The sequence below is a fragment of the Lolium rigidum genome, chromosome 1 (genome assembly GCF_022539505.1).
Source record: "Lolium rigidum isolate FL_2022 chromosome 1, APGP_CSIRO_Lrig_0.1, whole genome shotgun sequence".
Lineage (NCBI taxonomy): Eukaryota > Viridiplantae > Streptophyta > Magnoliopsida > Poales > Poaceae > Lolium > Lolium rigidum.
Window position 1 is genome coordinate 65283939 of NC_061508.1, and position 21162 is coordinate 65305100.

Sequence of the window (21162 nt, forward strand, 5' to 3'; positions counted from 1 at the left end):
ATGCGGGCCCTACATCCCTCGGCGGTGCGGATTTGCGTTGACTCGGCGGCGAGCCGAGGATTTCGCGATGCACCACGTCCGGGCCACCATACGCGGCGTTTTGGCCGCTCGTCGGGCTAGGTGGCCTCAAAACGAGAAAAAAAGTTTTGACATGCACCACGGAGGGACCAAAAATCGTCGGCCATGGTACGACAACCACGGGCGCGACTTCAACTTCGTCGGCCATGGCAGCTTTTCTTGTAGTGACACTTTCGTCGGGCTAGGTGGCCTCAAAAACGAGAAAAAAAAAAGTTTTGACATGCACCACGGAGGGACCAAAATCGTCGGCCATGGTACACCAGCAACCACGGCGCGACTTCAACTTCGTCGGCCATGGCAACTTTTCTTGTAGTGATGTTCCGATTATACGGTGAAAACCCTAGACTATCGTAGATTAGCTTAGCTTGATATCGATAAAGCATGATCCCCATGTCCTTATAAATCTAACATGAACCATGGGGCAATCGGCTCTTTGAGCCGATCCACAGAACAACTTAAGAGCCGATCGGGGCTCGTATTTAATGTTTACGTGTTTGCCATGCGAGGAACTAGTCGAAGCAATCCATCACCTTCCCGACCGGGTATAGGTCGGGTGGCACGCCCTCGTAAGCACCAGGACGCGCATGCCAGAAAGCATTGCGGGCCGTCGCCCGAGGGACCAGGGTCAGCCGCAATCCTGGGAGCCTCCCGGCTCTACTGTGTTGCCCGTCGCTGCTCGCCGGTGGGTTTCTGACCGCAACAGAAGTACAAACATGAAAAACAAGGTAGCATAGGTCTCATACTATGAGGACATATGAAGGAGATGTTTGATCAGAACCAATGGCATGGTCATGTTCAGTTATGCCATAGGTTCTGATCAATCATCTCCTCACATTATGATCCCCGGTTATAATCATCGGCCTAGTTCAATCGGAAACAACACAATCTAGAACAAACTAGCGTGACTCATCTTAATCTTCCGCACATCAATCAGAACATGCTAAACCCTAGCACAAAAAACCCTTCCCCTCTTTGCATGCATAGAAAAATCGAACAATTTCAGCAATCCACAATCCGATCTAGGAAAGATCTACCGCGATTGGAGATTAGAGTAACATATCTAAGAAAATCGAGCCGTGAATACCAAGACCTCGACAAGAACAGCAACCAATGGCGACAGACACCTTGCAAACATCAATCCGAACCCTATCCTAATGAAAACACTAGCAGATCTAATGTGCATGTCGTCGCAGATGCTCGAGAATGGTCTGTTCTGGCACAACGAGTATGAAGGTGAAAAGAAGAGGTCGTTACCGCCATTGTTCCGGCCAAGGACGAGGTCAAGTTCGCGGCCGAACTCGAGATGCTGATGAAGACCGCGAAGCATGTTGCGGCAGATGTCGCGGTGCTGCTCGCCGATGTCTCCTCCTCCGGTACCGGTACCGGTGCTCCTCCTTGCGGCGGTCCAGCGGATTGGTAGGCTGGAGGGGAACCGCCTGGTGATGTGACAGTTTGGGGGGTGAGAGGGCGGTCGACCGATGAGAGGAAGGAGAAGGGAGCGGTGAGGCTAACTATGGCGCGTGTTCCCGAAGGGATGCCGCGTTGCCGTCTCCCTTCCCCACGCGTGCAACCTTCTAGCCACAATAGGACTGGCTCCAGAGAAACTGCCATTCCGGACGTTCCTCCAGGCTGTCCCGGAGGTGCTTTAAAACCCGATTGATGCAAGAACGCGGCAGCCTGCAGGCAACCAAACGGCCAATTCCACGTCCCAGCCCATGCAAAAAAGACCTCTGCAGAAAGTACGTGTTCTGCATTGGAACACGAAGTCTTGAAAGGCACATGCAAAGTCCGGACACGGAACACCGTCTCAGGCACAACCCCACGGGCCAGGGCCCAACCCCATCTCCATCCCAATCCCGCCTCTGCCGCGTTCGAACCTCCGCCGCCGCAGCCGCCGCCGTTGCAGGGATGTCGCTCTGCTGCTGCAGCGCGGGAAGCCGCCGCCTGCTCCTCCCACGCCTCTTCCTTGGCCAGCACCACCAGCTCCGCCGCCCCCTCCTCCACCTTCCCGCCGCCTCAACCGCAGCCGCAGCGGTCTCTTCCTCCACGGCGTCCCTCTCGCCGGCACAGCAGCGCCAGGTCTCCCTCTACGTGGACGCACTCCTCGAATGGAACCAGGTAGCTCTTCAAACCTCAAACATCAGGCTCTCACCGTAAACCCCGGTAGTAACTACTGTAGTTAACACGGCCACTAACCACACTCCTATGTTCTCTTCGCTGCGCGCGCAGAGGATGAACCTTACCGCCATCACAGACGAGTCCGGGGTCATGACGCGCCACGTGGCAGACTCCCTCGCGGTCCTGCCGCCGCTCGAGCGCACGTACACCTCCCGCGGCGGCGACGTTGCCGGCATCAGCCTTATCGATGTCGGCTCTGGCGCCGGGCTACCCGGACTCATCCTTGCTGTTGCGCGGCCAAGTAACCAAATATCTCTGTTTCTCGATTGTTAAATGGCGATGGCAGACGTGACTGCATTTCTCAATGCGATATGAATTGGTCTCGTTTCCTTCAGGCTGGAAATTTACGCTGCTGGAGTCGATGCGGAAGCGGTGCACGTTCTTGGAGCATGCGGTTGAAGTCATGGAGCTGTCGAATGTGGATATAGTCTGTGACCGAGCTGAGGTAAGCTGTCTTTGAGCAGCGATGAATTTGTGGCTCGTTCGGGTATCCGCTGGCCTCGAAACGATTTGGTTTACTTTTACGTTACTAGAGTTGGAGTTGGATGGTCAGTGTATGCTAATAGTTGCTAATTTATCAAAAAAAATTATAACATTGAATTTCACAATTGAAGGCATATTGATGGGTTGATGGTGGGAGCAATTTGTTTCCGAACCTTTATCATGAAAATTTACCTGTGTTTTCCCAAAGCAGGTAATGTCACCGCTCTTATATTTTGACTATTTTACTTATATTCACTTATAGGACAGAACGTTGGCCAAAGTCATGATTTCAGAGAGGCATTTGATGTAGCAGCTGCAAGAGCCGTTGCAGAACTCAAAGTTCTAGGTATTTTATCACGTAATAATATTTTTGGGGTGGTTAATGAAACCGACCATATATAGCGATTAATCCTAGTTTTCTCCTTTGCAGCCGAGTACTGTCTCCCGTTGGTCCGTGTCGGTGGTTTATTTATAGCTGCTAAAGGGCACGACCCTCATGTAAGTTGTGGCTATTTGCCTATTGCTCATTGTCTAAATTTACCAGCATATTGGCTATAACTCATGTTCTTCAGTTTCATATTTTGTTGGTATAGGAAGAAATAAGAAGCGCAAAAGCTGCAGTTCATAAACTTGGTGCATCCATGCTAGATTTGTGCAATGGTACGCTGTCTTCTTTGGCTTTATGCATTTAGCTCTGAAGATTATGAATGGCGCTCAGACAGTTGCAAATGTGTTCTACTCAGTTTTATGCAATGGTATGCATCTAGTAGCTATCTGAAATAGATCCAAGAAATAGGTGCAATTATATCCGACAAAAAGAGAGATAGTAGCCATGTCATAAGGAAGATATAGAGAAAAATAGATCCAAGCAATTAGCTATGTTTTTATGACTTACTGGCACATGCTAGTACTGTCTGACATTGTAGATGATATTCAGTTAGTGACCCACTTGAAAGCAGGAAAATGAGCTAGTAGACCTATCTTTCTTTGTTTACCTACTGGCTTCCCATTACTAAAGTTACTCTGAAATATATCATGTTTGGTATTTTATCAGCATACCAATCTGCATGTGTTTTAGTTCTTGCATGATCCTGCAATAAACTATTGAATGTGGTTCGTGCCTATAAGAAGACACTGTTATTGGTCTTATCCCTGTATTAGTTATTATCAAATAGTAGATCCAATGTTTGGCCTGATCCGGTGATCCCCTTGCTAATACATGACCACGTTCAGTATCCGTGTTGATCAAAAAGGAGATGCAAACTGTTGCTAATTCATGACTGTGATAGCCATATTGATAATAGGAGTAACACAAATTTTGACCTGGTCCTTTTACCAAGTCCTGGGTATGGTAGACACAGAACGATAAAAGTTATTACATTTTAAGCCTTTTTTATCCACAGTTGAATCAATGGGACCTCATGGCCAACGAACGGCAGTTGTATACCTGAAGGAACGAACTACTCCAAAGAAATACCCTCGGCATCCAGGTAATCCTGAGCTGCCTTTGTGAAAGACAGGTCATTCGGTAAATTTATTATTGTTGAGGGCTTAAGCATGTACTTGATGCTATCCAGGTACTCCTTCTAAGACACCATTATGAAAGCATGTTGACTGTCTTGGAGAAACACAATGATCAAAACTCGATACATTGGCTGCTCTCCCTCCGAAGGACATCCACTGGAATGCAGTTGCTCTTAAAGCGTGAAAGGATTACTTAGCTACCTAACATCGATCATTTTCTCATGCAAATTGTATTGAGCTCAACTGAATTAGACTGTCAAGCCGAAATGTTCTTTTTGTAAGCACAAACATGTTTGTTGTTTGGAAGGAGACTGAGTTACTCCATGTATGTATGATGTAACGAAAAGGGAAATTCAGATATTCTACTAGAGAATACTGTTGTGTTTTATTGTTGACGCCGCGTTTCTCTGGAGAATAGAGAAATCGAGGTTGTCTTCATCTGATGCAGAATGTCATCCGGGGAAATTGTATAACAGGATTGAACCAGAGTCTTCAACTGCTACAACTCGTACAACTTGCAACTTGTTTAAAGAAATTTGTTGTTCATGTCGTACTCCAACGACTCTTTCCATCCATTCTTGCTAGTTTAGTAGTAAACCCCAGTTGAACGAAACTATCTTTCTTTCAGCCAAATCAAAATTATTATACTCTCATGCGTCACCACATACACATGGCCATATCATTGCTATCCGAAACATCCCTTCACCAACTTGCGGAAAGGCAAACATTAGACTATTCAAACCGAGTAGAGCGAAACTTCTTCCCTACTACCTTCCCAGGAACAAGTCACCTTGCTGCGGATGCACATCACAGACAGTACTGACCATTACAACATGCAACAGTCACGGAACTAATTTTATTCGGAAATAGCGTCTTAGCAGGCTCCGGCCGGCTGACCAAGTAGTCCTCCATTGGACTCCTCGAAAGCTTTATAACATTAGCTGATTTTGTATCCTTAGCTTCATTCCATCTTGCCGAGAGCTAGCTAACAATGGCCACCACCAGCATCGCGTCCCCCATCCTCGTTCTCATCGCCGTGCTCGCCGTGTTGCTTCCGGCAGCGAAGCCGGTGTCCGCCGCCTTGCCGGACATCAAGCCTCTGCTCTCCAGCAACCCGTGGTCGGCGTTCAAGAACTTCTCTGACTGCCACCTCGGAGACGAGCGGAAGGGCCTCGCCAAGCTCAAGGACTATCTCGGCCACTTCGGCTACCTGCCGACGTCGCCTTCAGAGTTCAACGACATGTTCGACGCCGACATGGAGCGGGCCGTCCGGACCTACCAGGAGAACTTCGGCCTCGAGGTCACCGGCCAGCTCGACGCCGCCACGCTCGCCAAGATGATGGCGCCCCGCTGCGGCGTCGCCGACGTCATCAACGGCACCTCCACCATGGTCAAGTCAACCCTGAGAGGAAGGAACCTCTACTCCTACTTCCCGGGCCAGCCGTCGTGGCCGCGGTCCAAGAAGAGCCTCACCTACGCCATCACGGCCACCTCGGAGACCACCATCGACCGGGCCACCCTGAGCGCCGTCTTCGCGCGCGCCTTCGCGCGGTGGTCGGAGGCCACCACGCTCAACTTCACGGAGACGGCGCGTGGCTCGGATGCCGACATCACCATCGGGTTCCACGGCGGCGACCACGGCGACGGCGAGGCCTTCGACGGGCCGCTCGGCACGCTCGCGCACGCCTTCTCGCCCACCGACGGGCGGTTCCACCTCGACGCGGCCGAGGCGTGGGTGGCGGGGGGCGATGTCTCCACCGCGTCGTCCGACGCCGCCGTCGACCTGGAGTCCGTGGCGGTGCACGAGATCGGGCACCTGCTCGGCCTCGGCCACAGCGCCGTGGAGGGAGCCATCATGTACCCGACCATCACCTCGCGCACGCGCAAGGTGGACCTCGCATCCGACGACGTCGTCGGCATCCAGAGCCTCTACGGCAGCAACCCCGACTTCAAGGGCGTCACGCCGACGCCGGCGACCAGCAGCCGGGAGATGGACAGCTCCGACGTCCCTGGCGCGCTCTCCCGCCTGTCGACCCGCGTCGCTGGCATTGTTATCGCCGCTTGGCTCGCCGTAGTGCTGGAGTCGTGGTAGTGTTCTTCGAGTATTGACCGACCAGCGACCATTATTTTTCACTTCTTTTTTACATTCTGTTGTTGTTAGGTGGGTATCTTGGAAAGAAAAAAAATATAGGGCAGATCAATTCTTACTTGTATAGAATTTTTTCGTATGGATATGGATGCGCCCCATGTGGCCATGTGATATGAATTTTGCAGAACACGCGTTTTGTTTTTCATCATGCTAGAGCAGGCGTATAGAATTGTTGCTTGATTCGTCTCGGCGGTCCGTGACACCGAGGCAAGAGGCCGGCGTCATACGCGTTGTTTGCAAGCTTAATGACATGACGAAGGGTAAACCAAACAAGGTCCTGCTTCGTGTATTGTCTGATTATCTCATGCGACTACGTCTTCTGTGAGAGAAGATTAAAATCTTGTTCGTTAATACTACCTCTAGGTCTTTTTTTTTTCTAGACAGTCAAACGAAGTAAAGTTTGTTCAAACTTTTAGAAAAATTTATGAACAAATATGATATTTTGTAGGTTACCATATGAAAATATATTTCATTATCTAATGATATTGATTTATACTTTTCATGTTAATAATTTTTGATAAAAACTTAGTTAAATTTAACATAGTTTGACTTTCTGAAAAAAATATAGGCCTTAAATCTTGGGATGGAGGTAGTAACTTGTGTGGCAATGCATGCTTCCACGGTAGGGGTCCTCCTACTGGGGAAAAATGTTTTGCATTGTCATGGTGATTGCTGATTGGCCGGGCCAATGCCATGTTTGCCCATCTTTCGTATCAAGCAGACAAACCCTTTATACAGTTATAAACATACAAAATCGCATCGAGATTTTGAGAAGGTTTCAACTAGGTTTTCAAGAAGTTCAAGATGAGGTTTAACCTAGCTAAACCCGAAAAAACTCGGACCAATATTGATTATTGACCGACCATTATTTTTACTTACTTCTTCTTTTGCGAGCATTTGAATTTTTGCTCTTTCACGTTATGTTGTTGTTGTTGTTAGCACCTGTCATTAGCTGGGTGTGCAAGATTAGTTAGATACGTGATTGTTAGTAGATGTACAAACTAGAATCTTATACGATGATGATGGTGCGCCCATGTGGTAGCATGAGTTTAGCAGAATACGCGTTGTCGCCATTGTTTTCTAACGGTGCTATAGGCTAACAGACCAGGCGAAGAACCACATGCTTAATTTGTCTCCACGGTCCATGACAAGGCGAGAGGCGTCATACGCTCTTCTTGCGAGCCTAATGACATCAAGATTACATTTTTCTTTCTTTCGATAAAGACATCAAGATTACACGGGGAGTAAGTCCATGGGAAACCAGTTCCTCCTAGCTCAGTTTAGTGTCCGATGATTATCTCATGCAACTCCGTCTTCTTCAGTGAGAGGACATTAAAAATTGGTTCAGTGACTTGCAAGTCCATGGTCTTCCTACCGGGCAAAATTTGTTTTGCAATGTCATGGCGATTGCTGATTTTGTGCCGGGAATGAGATCCAACTCCTAGTCAAGGAAAGCGGCCTAGCGTTGGAACGATCCTGCTTTGAAAGCTCAACCTCATGTTCGTATCAAGAAGAAACATACAAAATCACAAGATTTTGTTAAGGTTTCTACTAGGTTTTCAAGAAATTCAAGATGAGGTTTAACGTAAACCCGAGTAAAACTCGGACCAGTATGAAACACCATTAAAACTACATACAATATCTATATGAAATAAGGAAATCATAGTGAAGCAATACATAATTTATAAATTTATGAAAAACTATATGAACCCGCTGAAAGCTATAAAACTTGAATCAATAAAAAAAAGTGTAGAAAGTTTCATCCAGGTGTCAAAACATGAAAATATTAAATTTGAGTAAACATAATCAACATTATTTTATTTGAAAGATCTAAAATGGTGGCAAAAATGGAAAGCGAGTTCGGCAGCTGATTCAAAACTTGTGGGTTGTTCCTAGTTTAAAGAGCAAGTAAAATGCGTGGATTATTTGGTGAGAGAGAAAGAGGTAGAATGTGGGTCAATTTCGAGAAAGCATTGGTTTTAAAAAATATAAAAATAAAGGATGATGTGATGATCTGAGCGGAATATATATACTAATATGTTTCCATTGAAGATGGACCTAAGGTTTCTATTCGATATGTTCTCCATCTCTCGAGTAAATGTGAGAAAGGATACAGATCAAAATAGCAATCTTAGAAGAAAAAAAAAAGGAAAAACCCCAAGTCCAAGCCATTACAAACTACTTTACAATACCGTGAAAGCCCAAACTTTGTTGGGCTGCATTTACTGTGATGAAGTCCAGAAGCGAAATGAAAGCCACATCCAAGGCAAATCCTATACACCGACCAGGTCGGTGCCTACCAGGCACCACACACCCCGGTCGGGTACTGGACCTGGCCCATTTTCACATTTTTTTCCTTTTTTTCCTTTTTTCCTTTTTTCGTTTTCGTTTTCTGTTTCTGTTTCTGTTTTTTCTTTTCTTTCTTTTTCTGTTTTTTTTGTTTCCTTTTCTTTTTTGTTTATTTTTATTTTTGTTCAACATTGAAAAAGTTCAAAATTGAAAGTAGTTGAAATTTGAAAAATGTTCAAATTTGAAAAGTGTTCAAAATGAAAAATGTTCAAAGCTAAAAAAAGTTCGTATCCAAAAAATGTTCATAATCGAAAAATATTCAAATTTAAAATATGTTCATTTTCTAAAAATGTTCAAATTTTGGAAAAAATCGAATTTTTGAAAAAAGTTCAATCTAAAAAATGTTCAAATTTTGAAAATGTTCAATCCAAAAAATATTCAAATTTTGAAAAACAATATTCAAACATACAAAATATTCAAATCCGAAAATTGTTCAAATTCCAAAAAAATTTAAATTCGAAAAATGTTCAAATCTAAAAATTGTTTAGATCCAAAAATTGTTAAAATTCGGAAATTGTTCATATAAAAAATAAATAACTCGAATTTTTTTCAATTTTTCAAAATATACAAATTTAAAAATATTCAGATTTTGGAAAGTTCATATTATGAATTTTTTTCACATTAGCATTTTAGATTTATAAAAAAGAAAAGAAATGAAACAAAAGAAAAACAGAAAAACAGAAAAAAAACAAAAAGAAATGTGACTGGGCCGGCCCAACAGGCTCCCTTGGGGGTGCGGTACCTGGTCCGCACTGACCAGGGTGGTGTATAGCACCTCCCCACATGCAATACAGCAAATGAGGCCTTACACCCCTAAAAAAAAGCAAGTGCGGCCTTACTATTTTATTTACATACATCGTATTTATAGACCATGTCCATGTTCTAAAAAAAATATACAGACCATGTACACTTTTTTGTGTAAGAATATATGAGATTACTGTTTTCTGAACCATGGGTGCTAGAAATGTATGAAAAACATGCAACGGTATTTTTCAAAAAACAATCCAGTCCGTTCACATCAGCATTTGTGTAATGTAAGTACTCCCTCTACAAAACATGTACTCTCTCCGTCTCCAAAAATAGTTGCTTAACTATTTCTTGATACATATACATAAAGATATGTTTTAGTTATAGATATATTTGTATTTAAAAAAGGTTGAGCAACTCTTTTTTGAGACGGAGGTAGTACATGTTAGATTATTAGCCAATTTCCGTGTGAGATTAATTACCAAAAACAACATGACAGATGCACAAGCATACTTAACCACACACATCAGACTAAGCATATGCATCAGATCTGAACATGGAACAAGTAGCAGTGCAAGGTAAGAGAAGAAAAACACGTACATCGCGACCGGAAAGGTCGCACCAGCAGCAGCACCATGGTCATTGTTGATGTCGTCCATATTGTAGTCGGATCTGTCGAAGAAGCAGTCGAACCGGCAAAGATGAAGACGAACAGCAGCGAGCAGTCGCGCCGAGACGGTCCCCAAAAACCTTATCGCCCGCCTCCCGGTGCAGGATCTCGACGAACGGGGTTTCGGAGGCCTACTCTCCCGGACGGCTGTGCACGCACTCGCCGGGATGGGGAAGACTAGAGAGTAGCGCAGCAAAAGGAACTTCTTCGTGAGAGAGGCAGACTAGAGAGTTCTGAACATGTGTCTCCAGATCTATTCTGTCTCCTGGTATAGCCTGGGAGGAGCACCGACCCGACCGTGTTGCCACGCGTAGGAAGATAGGGACATGCGCCCGACCGCGTTGCCACGCGTAGGAAGTCAGGGACACACGACGAGCATGCACATGCAGGTCGACACGTGCCCAACTCAGTTGGTGCACCAAGCAAAAATTTACACTTCCTTGAGTGTGTCTCGAACTCTAACTCGAACTCGAGTCACGAAACGCGGCGTGCGTGCGAGGCGAGGTGGGGCGGGCGGAGGAGGAGGATTGCGTGATTGCTCCTTCTATTCTCACTCACTTGGAAGGACTAGAACATCAACCCTTATATACCACTCCAACTCTCTCCCAACTAGCAATGTGTGACTAAACTTTGTCCCCCAAGGCTATCCCCAAGCTGCCAACATGATGGGTCTTGAGATTTCAGGAATTGTAGACTACATGGGCTGCCTTACTGGGCTGCAGCCCATCTACATTCAACAATCCCCCACCAGATCTAAGAGTCACATCAGATGGCACGTTAGTTCCATTGACTGTTTAATATACCAGCACTTCAGTGGAGATTGTTAAATTGAACTTCCACCTAGGCAAGGAGCTACGCTTGACTACAACAGAACAATGGACTATGCCTTGAATTGTCAGCCTTGTGCAGCAAGTTTCACTCAATGCCGGCACGGTACTAGGCTACCATAGCCTTCCCCTCGGGTGGAGCTTATAAGTCATACTCCTCGGCTCTTCATGAGCTTGCTGGAGATTCCCCCAAATCTCCCGCACTTTGACCAGCAGTGTCACTCATATAGGTGTGTTCTTCAAAGATCGCCCTGTAGGACAGCGTCTTCGCTCATCAAGAGCCGCACATAACACATTAAGACATTGTCAACCCGCCTTACAGTAACTATGAGAGAATTTGCATCTGCAGCGGAGTGGGAGTATGTAAATTATTCTCTAAACTCAGTTGCTCCGGTTTGTTTTCCCATGTCCTACTTCACGGAATTTCGGATCACATAGGTTGGGTTACCCCCTCGGCAACTCACGTGGGTCTCAAACCCATCTCCCTCGATGCAAGGTCTATCATAATTCTTGATAGTCCTTTTGTGAAAGGATCTGCCAGATTCTTAGCACTTTGGACATAATCCAATGCTATCACTCCTGAGTTATTCAGTTTTCTGACAGACTTCAATCTCCTCTTGACATGTTTGGAACTTTTCATATTATCCTTAGAACTTTTCACTTTGATAATCACAGTTTGATTATCACTTTGATAATCACCTCCTTAAGATGGTCTGCTTGCAAGACTTCCAGGAAACAACGCCACCAGCAAGAGTGAAAACATATCCACTTGTGGCCTTCATTTTAGCATCTGAAATCCAATTGGAATCACTATACCCTTCAAGTCCTCTTGGATACCCGGTATAATGAATTCCTGTTGACGTCAGAAACTCCCTGGCGGGCAGAGACGGGCAACACCGTAGAGCCGGGAACAACTAGGGCTGCGGCTGGCCCCAGTCCCTCTGAGCGACGGCCCGCAAAGCCTCCTGGTCGCACGCGCCGATGTTTACCACAAGGGCGTGCCACCTGACCTATACCTGGTCAGGAAGGTGTGGATGATGCCTCGCTTAGTTTCCTGCAGGGGCACACACGTAAACGTTAAATACGAGCCTCGATCGGCTCTCGAGTTATCATGTGAATCGGCTCAAAGAGCCGATCCACCCATGATTCGGACGAGGTGTCCGAATATATGGTGGTCCTGCTTGATCAAGGTAAAGCTAATGAGATCTACGACGATTTAGGGTTTTCACCGCATAATCGGATCATCCTACTCGAGATTGGGCCTCGCGCTCGCGCACGGTGATCGTAAGCCGATCCTAGACGGGGCCTAAAACCAACACGAGGTTGATCCCGGAACATCCGTTCTAGGACTAGCAAACGCCACCCTACACGCCGCTGGATCCTCCGACCCCTTGTAAGGCCTAACTATTGCGGATATTAAACTAATCCTTGTAGAACAAGGAGCAATCGTAACGGATCAGATCTACTAAACTATGATCAAGCGGGGTCGCCCCTACACCTAAGATAGGTGTAAGGGCGGCTAGACATGCAAGGGTTGCACTACGAAAGCATGTAATATGAAGAACAATGCTAACCCTAACATGTCTAAGATAACTACGTTGCTCGCCATCAAAAAGGCTTCGATACGAGCAACGCATGAACAACGTAGGCAGGCTTGTGCTGCCTAGACCGCAAGATGCGATCTAGGCAGCATGACGCTTACCGGTAGAAACCCTCGAGACGAAGGAGTTGGCGATGCGCCGAGATTTGTTTGTGGTTGAACGTTGGTTGTTGTTTATTCCATAAACCCTAGGTACATATTTATAGTCCAGGGGACTTTCTAATGTGGGCGTACACCAAACCGTGCACGAGTAAGATTCTAACGTCTAAACTAAGATGCGATCTAATATGTTACAGATACACGGGCAATTAAGCCCAACTTGGTATAAAAGGCCGATTCACGTATTTCCTTCCATGCATATTCTTCAAATCTATCTTGATCACGGCCCACCTCTGACTCGGTCAAATTCTGGTGATAACACATGCCCCCCTGGTTTTGGAAATGACATTTCCAAAATCATTACGCTTTCTCTCGTCGGGTCATGTCGTGGCAGAGCCGTTGCAGTATCCTTCATCATGATGCCCTACTTTCTCAACTTCTCCGCGTGACCTGGCAGTCCCTTTTTTTTTAGGCACCACTTCCTCGGAAACTGCTGTGGCATTGAATTTCCACTATATCCCCTTTTATTTAACCGCTATGAACAGTTCTGCTCTGCATCTCCTTCGCATTAGCGAGTCCAAAAGCCCTCCTGCGCCACCATGTCTTCTTCCTCCTCCGCTCCATCGGATCCTTCCGGCCGAGTCCTCCACGTCCCGTGAGCCGACGCCGGAGTACAACCCGACGGAGGTCCATGCGGCCAACACCCGTCGCGCCATTGCGGCCGGGGAGGAGTCGAACCATGACTTCTCCATCCGGTCCGAGGACGACCAGTCCTCGACGGACGGGGAGAGCGACCTCCGCTTCCTCGCCAACGGGGAATCGGAGGAGGAGAGCGATGACGATCGCTTCTCCTGGGATGACTTCACCTCCTCCGAGGGGGAGGAGGAGGAGGAAGAGGAGGAAGAGGACGACGACGACAGCCCCTCCGACGAGCCGCCGGCCAAGCGGTTACGCGCCCTGGCCGGGCAACCTTAGCGACTTCGACGGCGATGAGGACGACGCCGACGAAGAAGACGAGGACAACGAAGGCCCGGTCGGCGGCCATTGGAGCGACGACGAGCCCGCCGGGAGCAGCGGCGCCGGCAGCCGGCGACGACGGCGACGACGAGGGCAGTGACGGCCCATAGATAGGACCTCTAGCATAGGGCCAGTAGTAGTAGATGGGGCAATGTATCCCCTAGTATTTCCTTCTGAGAGTAATCAGCTTTTTGATGTAAGAAATCCCGCCTATTAATGAAGAACTATTCCCCAATTCGATTTTGCCGATTTTCTTTGAGCTTAATTCAGCCGATTCCCCCTCATACTGACCCTGCCGATTCGTCCCCTTTGCCAATGCGTAATGAGCCGATAGCAACGCATCGGTCCTTCGACATTTACCCTTCCATCCTTCAACTGATGATTCTCTTTCCGGTAGATACTGTGGGACTTCCAAGAGAGCCCTTAAATTTCTCCCACCAGTTTCAGCGATCCTTCTTAGCGAGCGCTCATCATTTTGTGAAGAAGGTTGCAACGGAGATCAGCCGATGGTACCCCAATCGGTTCCTCAATAGAGCATCTACCAGGCCTGTTGCCCCCCGAGTCTCAGCCAAGGCAAAACAGAGACAAGGATACGCAAATTAGCTGTATGGACCTGGGCCTAATCGTGTGTGGGGAAGTTCCCTATGCAGAGCCAGCCGATTTGAACATAAATCGGCTTCTTAAAGCAGAGAGCCTTCAAGGTGAGCTGCCCCCCGAGCTTCTTCAGTTCTTGCCGGCCAGATCGGCTCCTTTCTTTTGGTGGATCTCATGCAATCCATCCTTGGCCCTCTGATCGTAACAGTCATTCCTCAGGAGTTGATGGCCATGCATCAGCCTTTATATCCTTAAGTCGATGTCTGCTGCATCGGCTGTGCTCGAAAAATTGCGAATTTTCAGAATTTTGGCCGACTGGTGCATCGGCCCCCATACTCCAATACCCATCACCAAAGATGAGATGGGATAATTCTCTTGCATATCCTCGTGTTCTATCCACCGGGTGCCCCCGAGCCGATTCCGTCGAGAGAATTGATGGTATCGGCTCCGTTGGATAACTTGTTGAACCCGAGGCGAGAATGGTGGGTGAGGATAATTTTGGCCGATTGCTGGAATCGGCCTCCACGTTGCTTGCTCGGTGAAGGTTTTGTAAGTTCCTTCCAAAAAATTTGGGGCCGATCACAAGGATCAGCCTCGCCACGTTTGCTCAGTGACGTGTTCTTGCTACTCGTCCAGGCCGGTAGACAGAACCAGCCCAATCTCTGATTTTATCGTGTTGGTGCGCTTGCTGTCGTCCACCTTGGATGTATTGTGTAACCGTGGAGCGCTAAGCTTTGCCGGAAGAACGAGCACCATGTTTGTGCCAGCCGATGCTTCATCATCGGCTTTCCTTTGCTTGGGGCGCCACCCCATTTTCCGTGGACGACCCTCTTCATCCAGGGTTCGCTGAACCTTCGCAGCCGAGATCAGGCCTTGCCTTCCTCAATGTATGCAAGTATAACCTCTCGGCTTCTTCCGGGCCGCGCAATCGTTGAACCCTGCGTTTACGGGAACGGCTGAGTCCATCGGGGCACCACCTTGGCCGGTGGTACTGTCTTCTTCTTCTCCCTCGTCTTCAGAATCTTTGAGATCTTCCAACCGAGGGGACTCAGCTCGTTTGCTCTGTGGCGGGGAGAGGTCCTAAGCGCTCGAACACGGACACGTTGGCTGCCTCCTTCTTCTTCCGGTTGCATTACGGGCAATTGCCGATTGTTGGCAATCGGCTCATTCCTGAATCCCAGCAGTGCCTGAAGAAAGGACAATCCCAGTGCCTGTCCTCGTCGTCTTGCTCCCTTGCCTTTCCCTTGGCACAACGCTCGTGCTCCTCCTCATCGCGATTATGCCGACGATGTCTTCTGGCTTCTCTGGCCAGACGATTTCTTTCGTCATCATTGCTGGACCGTCGGTGTTGGTCGTACTGACCCACATACTTGTTGAGGAGGTGATCAGAGAGAGGTCGTTGATATCTTATGTTCTTCACTTCTCCCTCTGTTACGTAGCGCTTGCCGTCTTGGCGGAGCCGATCGCGTGGAGCGGCTTCCTCTGTTTCTTTGCTATGAGAGCAGCTGCCCTCATCTCCATCCTCGCCAGCGTGGTGTCCAAGATCTACCATGTTGATATTGCACAGGAAACCCGGCTGGCACCCGCGCATGGCAAGCATACTCCACCATGTTTACGGCGGGGAAGGGGTGTGTGTCGACCTTCATGGCGTATTGGTTGAAAATCAACCGTCCGTTTTCTATCGCCGCTTGGATGTGCCGACGCCACACCTGCGAGTCGTTGGTGGCATGGGAGAGCGAGTTATGCCATTTGCGGTATGGCTTTCCATTCAGCTCTTGCGCCGTGGGGAATTTGAGACCTTCGGGTATCTTCAATCGCTTTTCCTTGAGTAGGAGGTCGAAGATTTGCTCGGTCTTGGTCACGTCAAAATCAAATCCCCCGGGCGGGCCCGGTGGCTTTACCCATTTGCAGGACACGGGGGTTCCTCCCGAGTCCACTCGGCCATCGCTACTTCTTGGTCTCCCGCGAGAACTTCGTCTTCCTCTCGCATCGACCGGGGCTACTGCACGCTTGAACTTGTCTTGGTACAGGTCCGGGTGGCGCCGTTCATATGCTGAAAGTTTCGAACCACGTGCGCCGGCCGAGGGATAATCTGCTTGGGAGGCCATGTCCTTGAGCTGTGTTGCAAGGCCTGCTACCGCCAACTCGATCGCTTCCTTTTCGGTTATACGAACCGAAAAGCATCGGTTCCTAATGGTCCTGAAGCGCTGGATGTATTCCGTCACGGTTTCTCCGCGCTTCGACGTAGTTGTGCTAGATCGGCAATGCTAGACTCGGAAGCTTCGAATGATATCGCTCATGGAACCGCTCTTCCAACCGCTTCCAAGTTTGGATGGAGTTCGGTGGTAGCGATGTGTACCACCCGAAAGCCGATCCTGTGAGGGACTGTGAGAAGAACCTCACGCGCAACTCATCCGACGCTGAGATCGTGCCCAGCTTGTGCCAAATATCGGCTCACATGCTCGATGGAGCTGGACCCATCTGATCCACTAAACTTTGTGAAGTCCGGGAGCCGATATTTGGGTGGCAGCGGGATCGGTTCGTAGCTGTTGGGGTACGGCTTGGTGTAGCCGAACGCTTTCCTTTTCGGCATCATACCGAACCGATCTTTCGGAATTGTACAAATCTGATCCGCTGTGATGGCTGAAGGTGTCGAACCCTGAAGATTCGCCGGGGTGGCATACTTAACCAGCCATGCTTGCTTTTCCGGTTCTAAGCCAACTGCAGGAGCTGGGCTTTGGAGGTTCGTCGGGGTGGCGTATTTAGCCAGCCACGATTGCTTCTCGAGATCGGCTCCCGACGTTCCTCCTGCCGTCCCGAGAGGCCGCCGATATTGCGGCCTGGTTCGAGAGTGCCCGAGCGTTGCGGTCCGGTACGTATGCGCACGCGTATCCGTGCGGGATCTCCTTAGGCGGCTCGGGTAGGAATTGGTAGTCACTAGGATCACCACCAACCTTGTAGACGACGTATGCCGATGAGTTCGGCAGTTCCGGCGCTGCCCATGCGAACGGCTGGGGGCTGGAGCGGCATCTCTCCCTTGAAAGTCCCCGCAGCTGGTCCCGATGGAGAATACCGGTGGCTCATGATTTCTCGGACGACGCGCGAGCGACACGCTCCAAGGTGTTCACCGAAGCTCTCGAGTGGCGGTGCGGCGAATGAGCCACCATGTAGTTGATCTCCTGCCGCGGCGACACAGGCGCGTTCTTCCGACGGGCGGACACGTCCACTCCATCGAGTGCGCCTTCGGGTGTGAAACCCTTCCACCTGACGCCATGGGAGCGGGTTCGGTGGAAGGAGCCGATGAGTTCGGCTTCGAGGGTTGCCTTGATCTCGTCATGCTTCTTCTTGAGCTCATCAGGCAGATCCGCGTACGTGACCGGAGTGTCTTCCGCCATCTTGGATGTAGATGGCGATGTCGTAGATTTCGTCGACGGTCCCACCGGGCGTGCCAGAATGTGTTGACGTCAGAAACTCCCTGGCGGGCAGAGACGGGCAACACCGTAGAGCCGGGAACAACTAGGGCTGCGGCTGGCCCCAGTCCCTCTGAGCGACGGCCCGCAAAGCCTCCCTGGTCGCACGCGCCGATGTTTACCACAAGGGCGTGCCACCCGACCTATACCTGGTCGGGAAGGTGTGGATGATGCCTCGCTTAGTTTCCTGCGGGGCACACACGTAAACGTTAAATACGAGCCTCGATCGGCTCTCGGGTTATCCTGTGAATCGGCTCAAAGAGCCGATCCACCCATGATTCGGACGAGGTGTCCGAATATATGGTGGTCCTGCTTGATCAAGGTAAAGCTAATGAGATCTACGACGATTTAGGGTTTTCACCGCATAATCGGATCATCCTACTCGGGATTGGGCCTCGCGCTCGCGCACGGTGATCGTAAGCCGATCCTAGACGGGGCCTAAAAACCAACACGAGGTTGATCCCCGGAACATCCGTTCTAGGACTAGCAAACGCCACCCTACACGCCGCTGGATCCTCCGACCCCTTGTAAGGCCTAACTATTGCGGATATTAAACTAATCCTTGTAGAACAAGGAGCAATCGTAATCGGATCGGATCTACTAAACTATGATCAAGCGGGGTGCCGCCCTACACCTAAGATAGGTGTAAGGGCGGCTAGACATGCAAGGGTTGCACTACGAAAGCATGTAATATGAAGAACAATGCTAACCCTAACATGTCTAAGATAACTACGTTGCTCGCCATAAAAAAGGCTTCAGTACGAGCAACGCATGAACAACGTAGGCAGGCTTGTGCTGCCTAGACCGCAAGATGCGATCTAGGCGGCATGACGCTTACTCGGTAGAAACCCTCGAGACGAAGGAGTTGGCGATGCGCCGAGATTTGTTTGTGGTTGAACGTTGGTTGTTGTTTATTCCATAAACCCTAGGTACATATTTATAGTCCAGGGGACTTTCTAATGTGGGCGTACACCAAACCGTGCACGAGTAAGATTCTAACTTCTAAACTAAGATGCGATCTAATATGTTACAGATACACGGGCAATTAAGCCCAACTTGGTATAAAAGGCCGATTCACGTATTTCCTTCCATGCATATTCTTCAAATCTATCTTGATCACGGCCCACCTCTGACTCGGTCAAATTCTGGTGATAACAATTCCATAACTCATGGTTCCCTTTAGGTAGCGCATCACTCTCTCAAGAGCATGCCAATGATCATCTCCCGGGTTGACCACAAACCGGCTAAGTTTGCATACAGCAAACGATATATCAGGCCTCGTAGCGCAAGCTAAATACATGAGTGAACCAATGATTTGAGAGTATCTCAATTGATCTCTAGTTGCCTTTTGATTCTTCCGAAGCAAGACACTAGGATCATAAGGTGTGAGAGAAGATCTACAATCAGCATAGCCAAATCTGCTCAACACCTTCTCAACATAATGAGATTGCATAAGTGTAATCCCATTATTCTCATCTCTCAGCAACTTGATGTTTAATATAACATCAGCTTCTCCAAGATCTTTCATCTCGAAACACTGAGATAAGAAGGTTTTTACCTCTTCAATCACTTTGAGACTTGTCCCAAGAATTAGTATGTCATCCACATACAAACATAGGACAACTCTCTCACCCCCACCATGGAGGTAGTACACACATTAACAACAAAGCCCACAGATGATAAGGTTCTTTCAAACTTCTCATGCCATTGTTTGGGCGCTTGTTTGAGACCATACCAAGATTTCTTAATTTACACACATTTCTTTCTTGACCTTGTAGTACGAAACCATCAGGCCGTTCCATGTAAATTTCCTCGTCCAACTCTCCATTTAAGAAAGTTGTCTTAACACCCATTTGATGAACGAGAAGAACGTGTGAGGCAGTGATAACCCACAAGTATAGGGGATCGCAGCAGTCTTCGCGGGTAGTAAAACCCAATTTATTGATTCGACACAAGGGGAGACAAAGAATACTTGAAAGCCTTAACAGCGGAGTTTTCAATTCAGCCGCACTTGGAAACAGACTTGCTCGCAAGACTTTATCAGTAGTAACAGTTTTATAGCAGTAGCAGTAGTGAAATAACAGCAGCAGAGTAACAGAGACATCAGTAGTGATTATAGTAAACAGCAGGATTAAAATACTGTAGGCACGGGGACGGATAACGGGCGTTGCATGGATGAGAGAAACTCATGTAACAATCAAGTAGGGCATTTGCAGATAATAATAAAACGGTGTCTAAGTACAAAGCAATCAATAGGCATGTGTTCCAATTATAGTCGTACGTGCTCGCAATGAGAAACTTGCACAACATCTTTTGTCCTACCAGCCGGTGGCAGCCAGGGCCTCAAGGGAATCTACTTGGATATTAAGGTACTCCTTTTAATAGAGTACGGAGCAAAGCATTAACACTCCGTGAACACATGTGATCCTCACATCACTACCATCCCCTCCGGTTGTCCCGATTTACGTCACTTCGGGGCCATTGGTTCCGGACAGCGACATGTGTATACAACTTGCGAGGTAAGACCATAAACAATGAATATCATGATGAAATAATAACATGTTCAGATCTGAGATCATGGCACTCGGGCCCTAGTGACAAGCATTAAGCATAACAAGTTGCAACAATATCATCAAAGTACCAATTACGGACACTAGGCACTATGCCCTAACAATCTTATACTATTACATGACCAATCTCATCCAATCCCTACCATCCCCTTCGGCCTACGAGCGGGGAATTACTCACACATGGATGGGGGAAACATGGCTGGTTGATGAAGAGGCGTCGGTGGTGATGGTGGCGATGATCTCCTCCAATTCCCCGTCCCGCGGAGTGCCGAACGGAGACTTCGGCTCCCGAGACGGAGTTTCGCGATGTGGCGGCGTTCTGGAGGGTTTCTGGCGACTTCGACTTCTCTCCGTGCGTTTTTAGGTCGAAGGCGATAAGTAGTCCGAAGGAGGGCATCGGGGGCCGACCGAGGCCGCCACACACTAGGGCCGCGCGGGCCCCTCCTGGGCCGCGCCGGCCTAGTGTGTGGGGCCCTCGGCCCCCACCTGGCTTGCCCTTCTGGCTCCGTAAGTATTCTGGGAAAATAGGACCTTCCGCATAAATTCCGAGGTTTTTCCCGAAAGTTGAATTTCGCACAAAAACGAGACACCGTAACGAGTTCCGCTGAAAACAGCGTTAGTCCGTGTTAGTTGCATCCAAAATACACAAATTAGAGGCAAAACAATAGCAAAAGTGTTCGGGAAAGTAGATACGTTTTGGACGTATCAACTCCCCCAAGCTTAGCTTATTGCTTGTCCTCAAGCAATTCAGTTAACAAGCGAGCGATAAAAGAACTTTCACGAACACATTTGTTCATATGATGTAAA

At 48.4% G+C, this 21162-nt stretch overlaps 2 protein-coding genes across 2 annotated transcripts; both read left to right on the plus strand.

The window, feature by feature from the left end:
* Nucleotides 1-1986: 1986 nt before the first annotated feature.
* On the plus strand, nt 1987-4495 carry LOC124674669 (ribosomal RNA small subunit methyltransferase G). The gene is made up of 8 exons (XM_047210718.1): nt 1987-2196; nt 2308-2497; nt 2592-2701; nt 3007-3085; nt 3170-3237; nt 3333-3399; nt 4143-4229; nt 4317-4495. The coding sequence occupies exons 1-8, from the start codon at nt 1987-1989 to the stop codon at nt 4340-4342; spliced, it is 837 nt and encodes a 278-aa protein (XP_047066674.1). The 3' UTR covers nt 4343-4495.
* Nucleotides 4496-5137: 642 nt separating this feature from the next.
* LOC124674680 (metalloendoproteinase 2-MMP-like) lies at nt 5138-6560 on the plus strand. Its single transcript, XM_047210729.1, has one exon. The coding sequence runs from the start codon at nt 5255-5257 to the stop codon at nt 6353-6355; it is 1101 nt and encodes a 366-aa protein (XP_047066685.1). The 5' UTR covers nt 5138-5254; the 3' UTR covers nt 6356-6560.
* Nucleotides 6561-21162: the final 14602 nt, after the last annotated feature.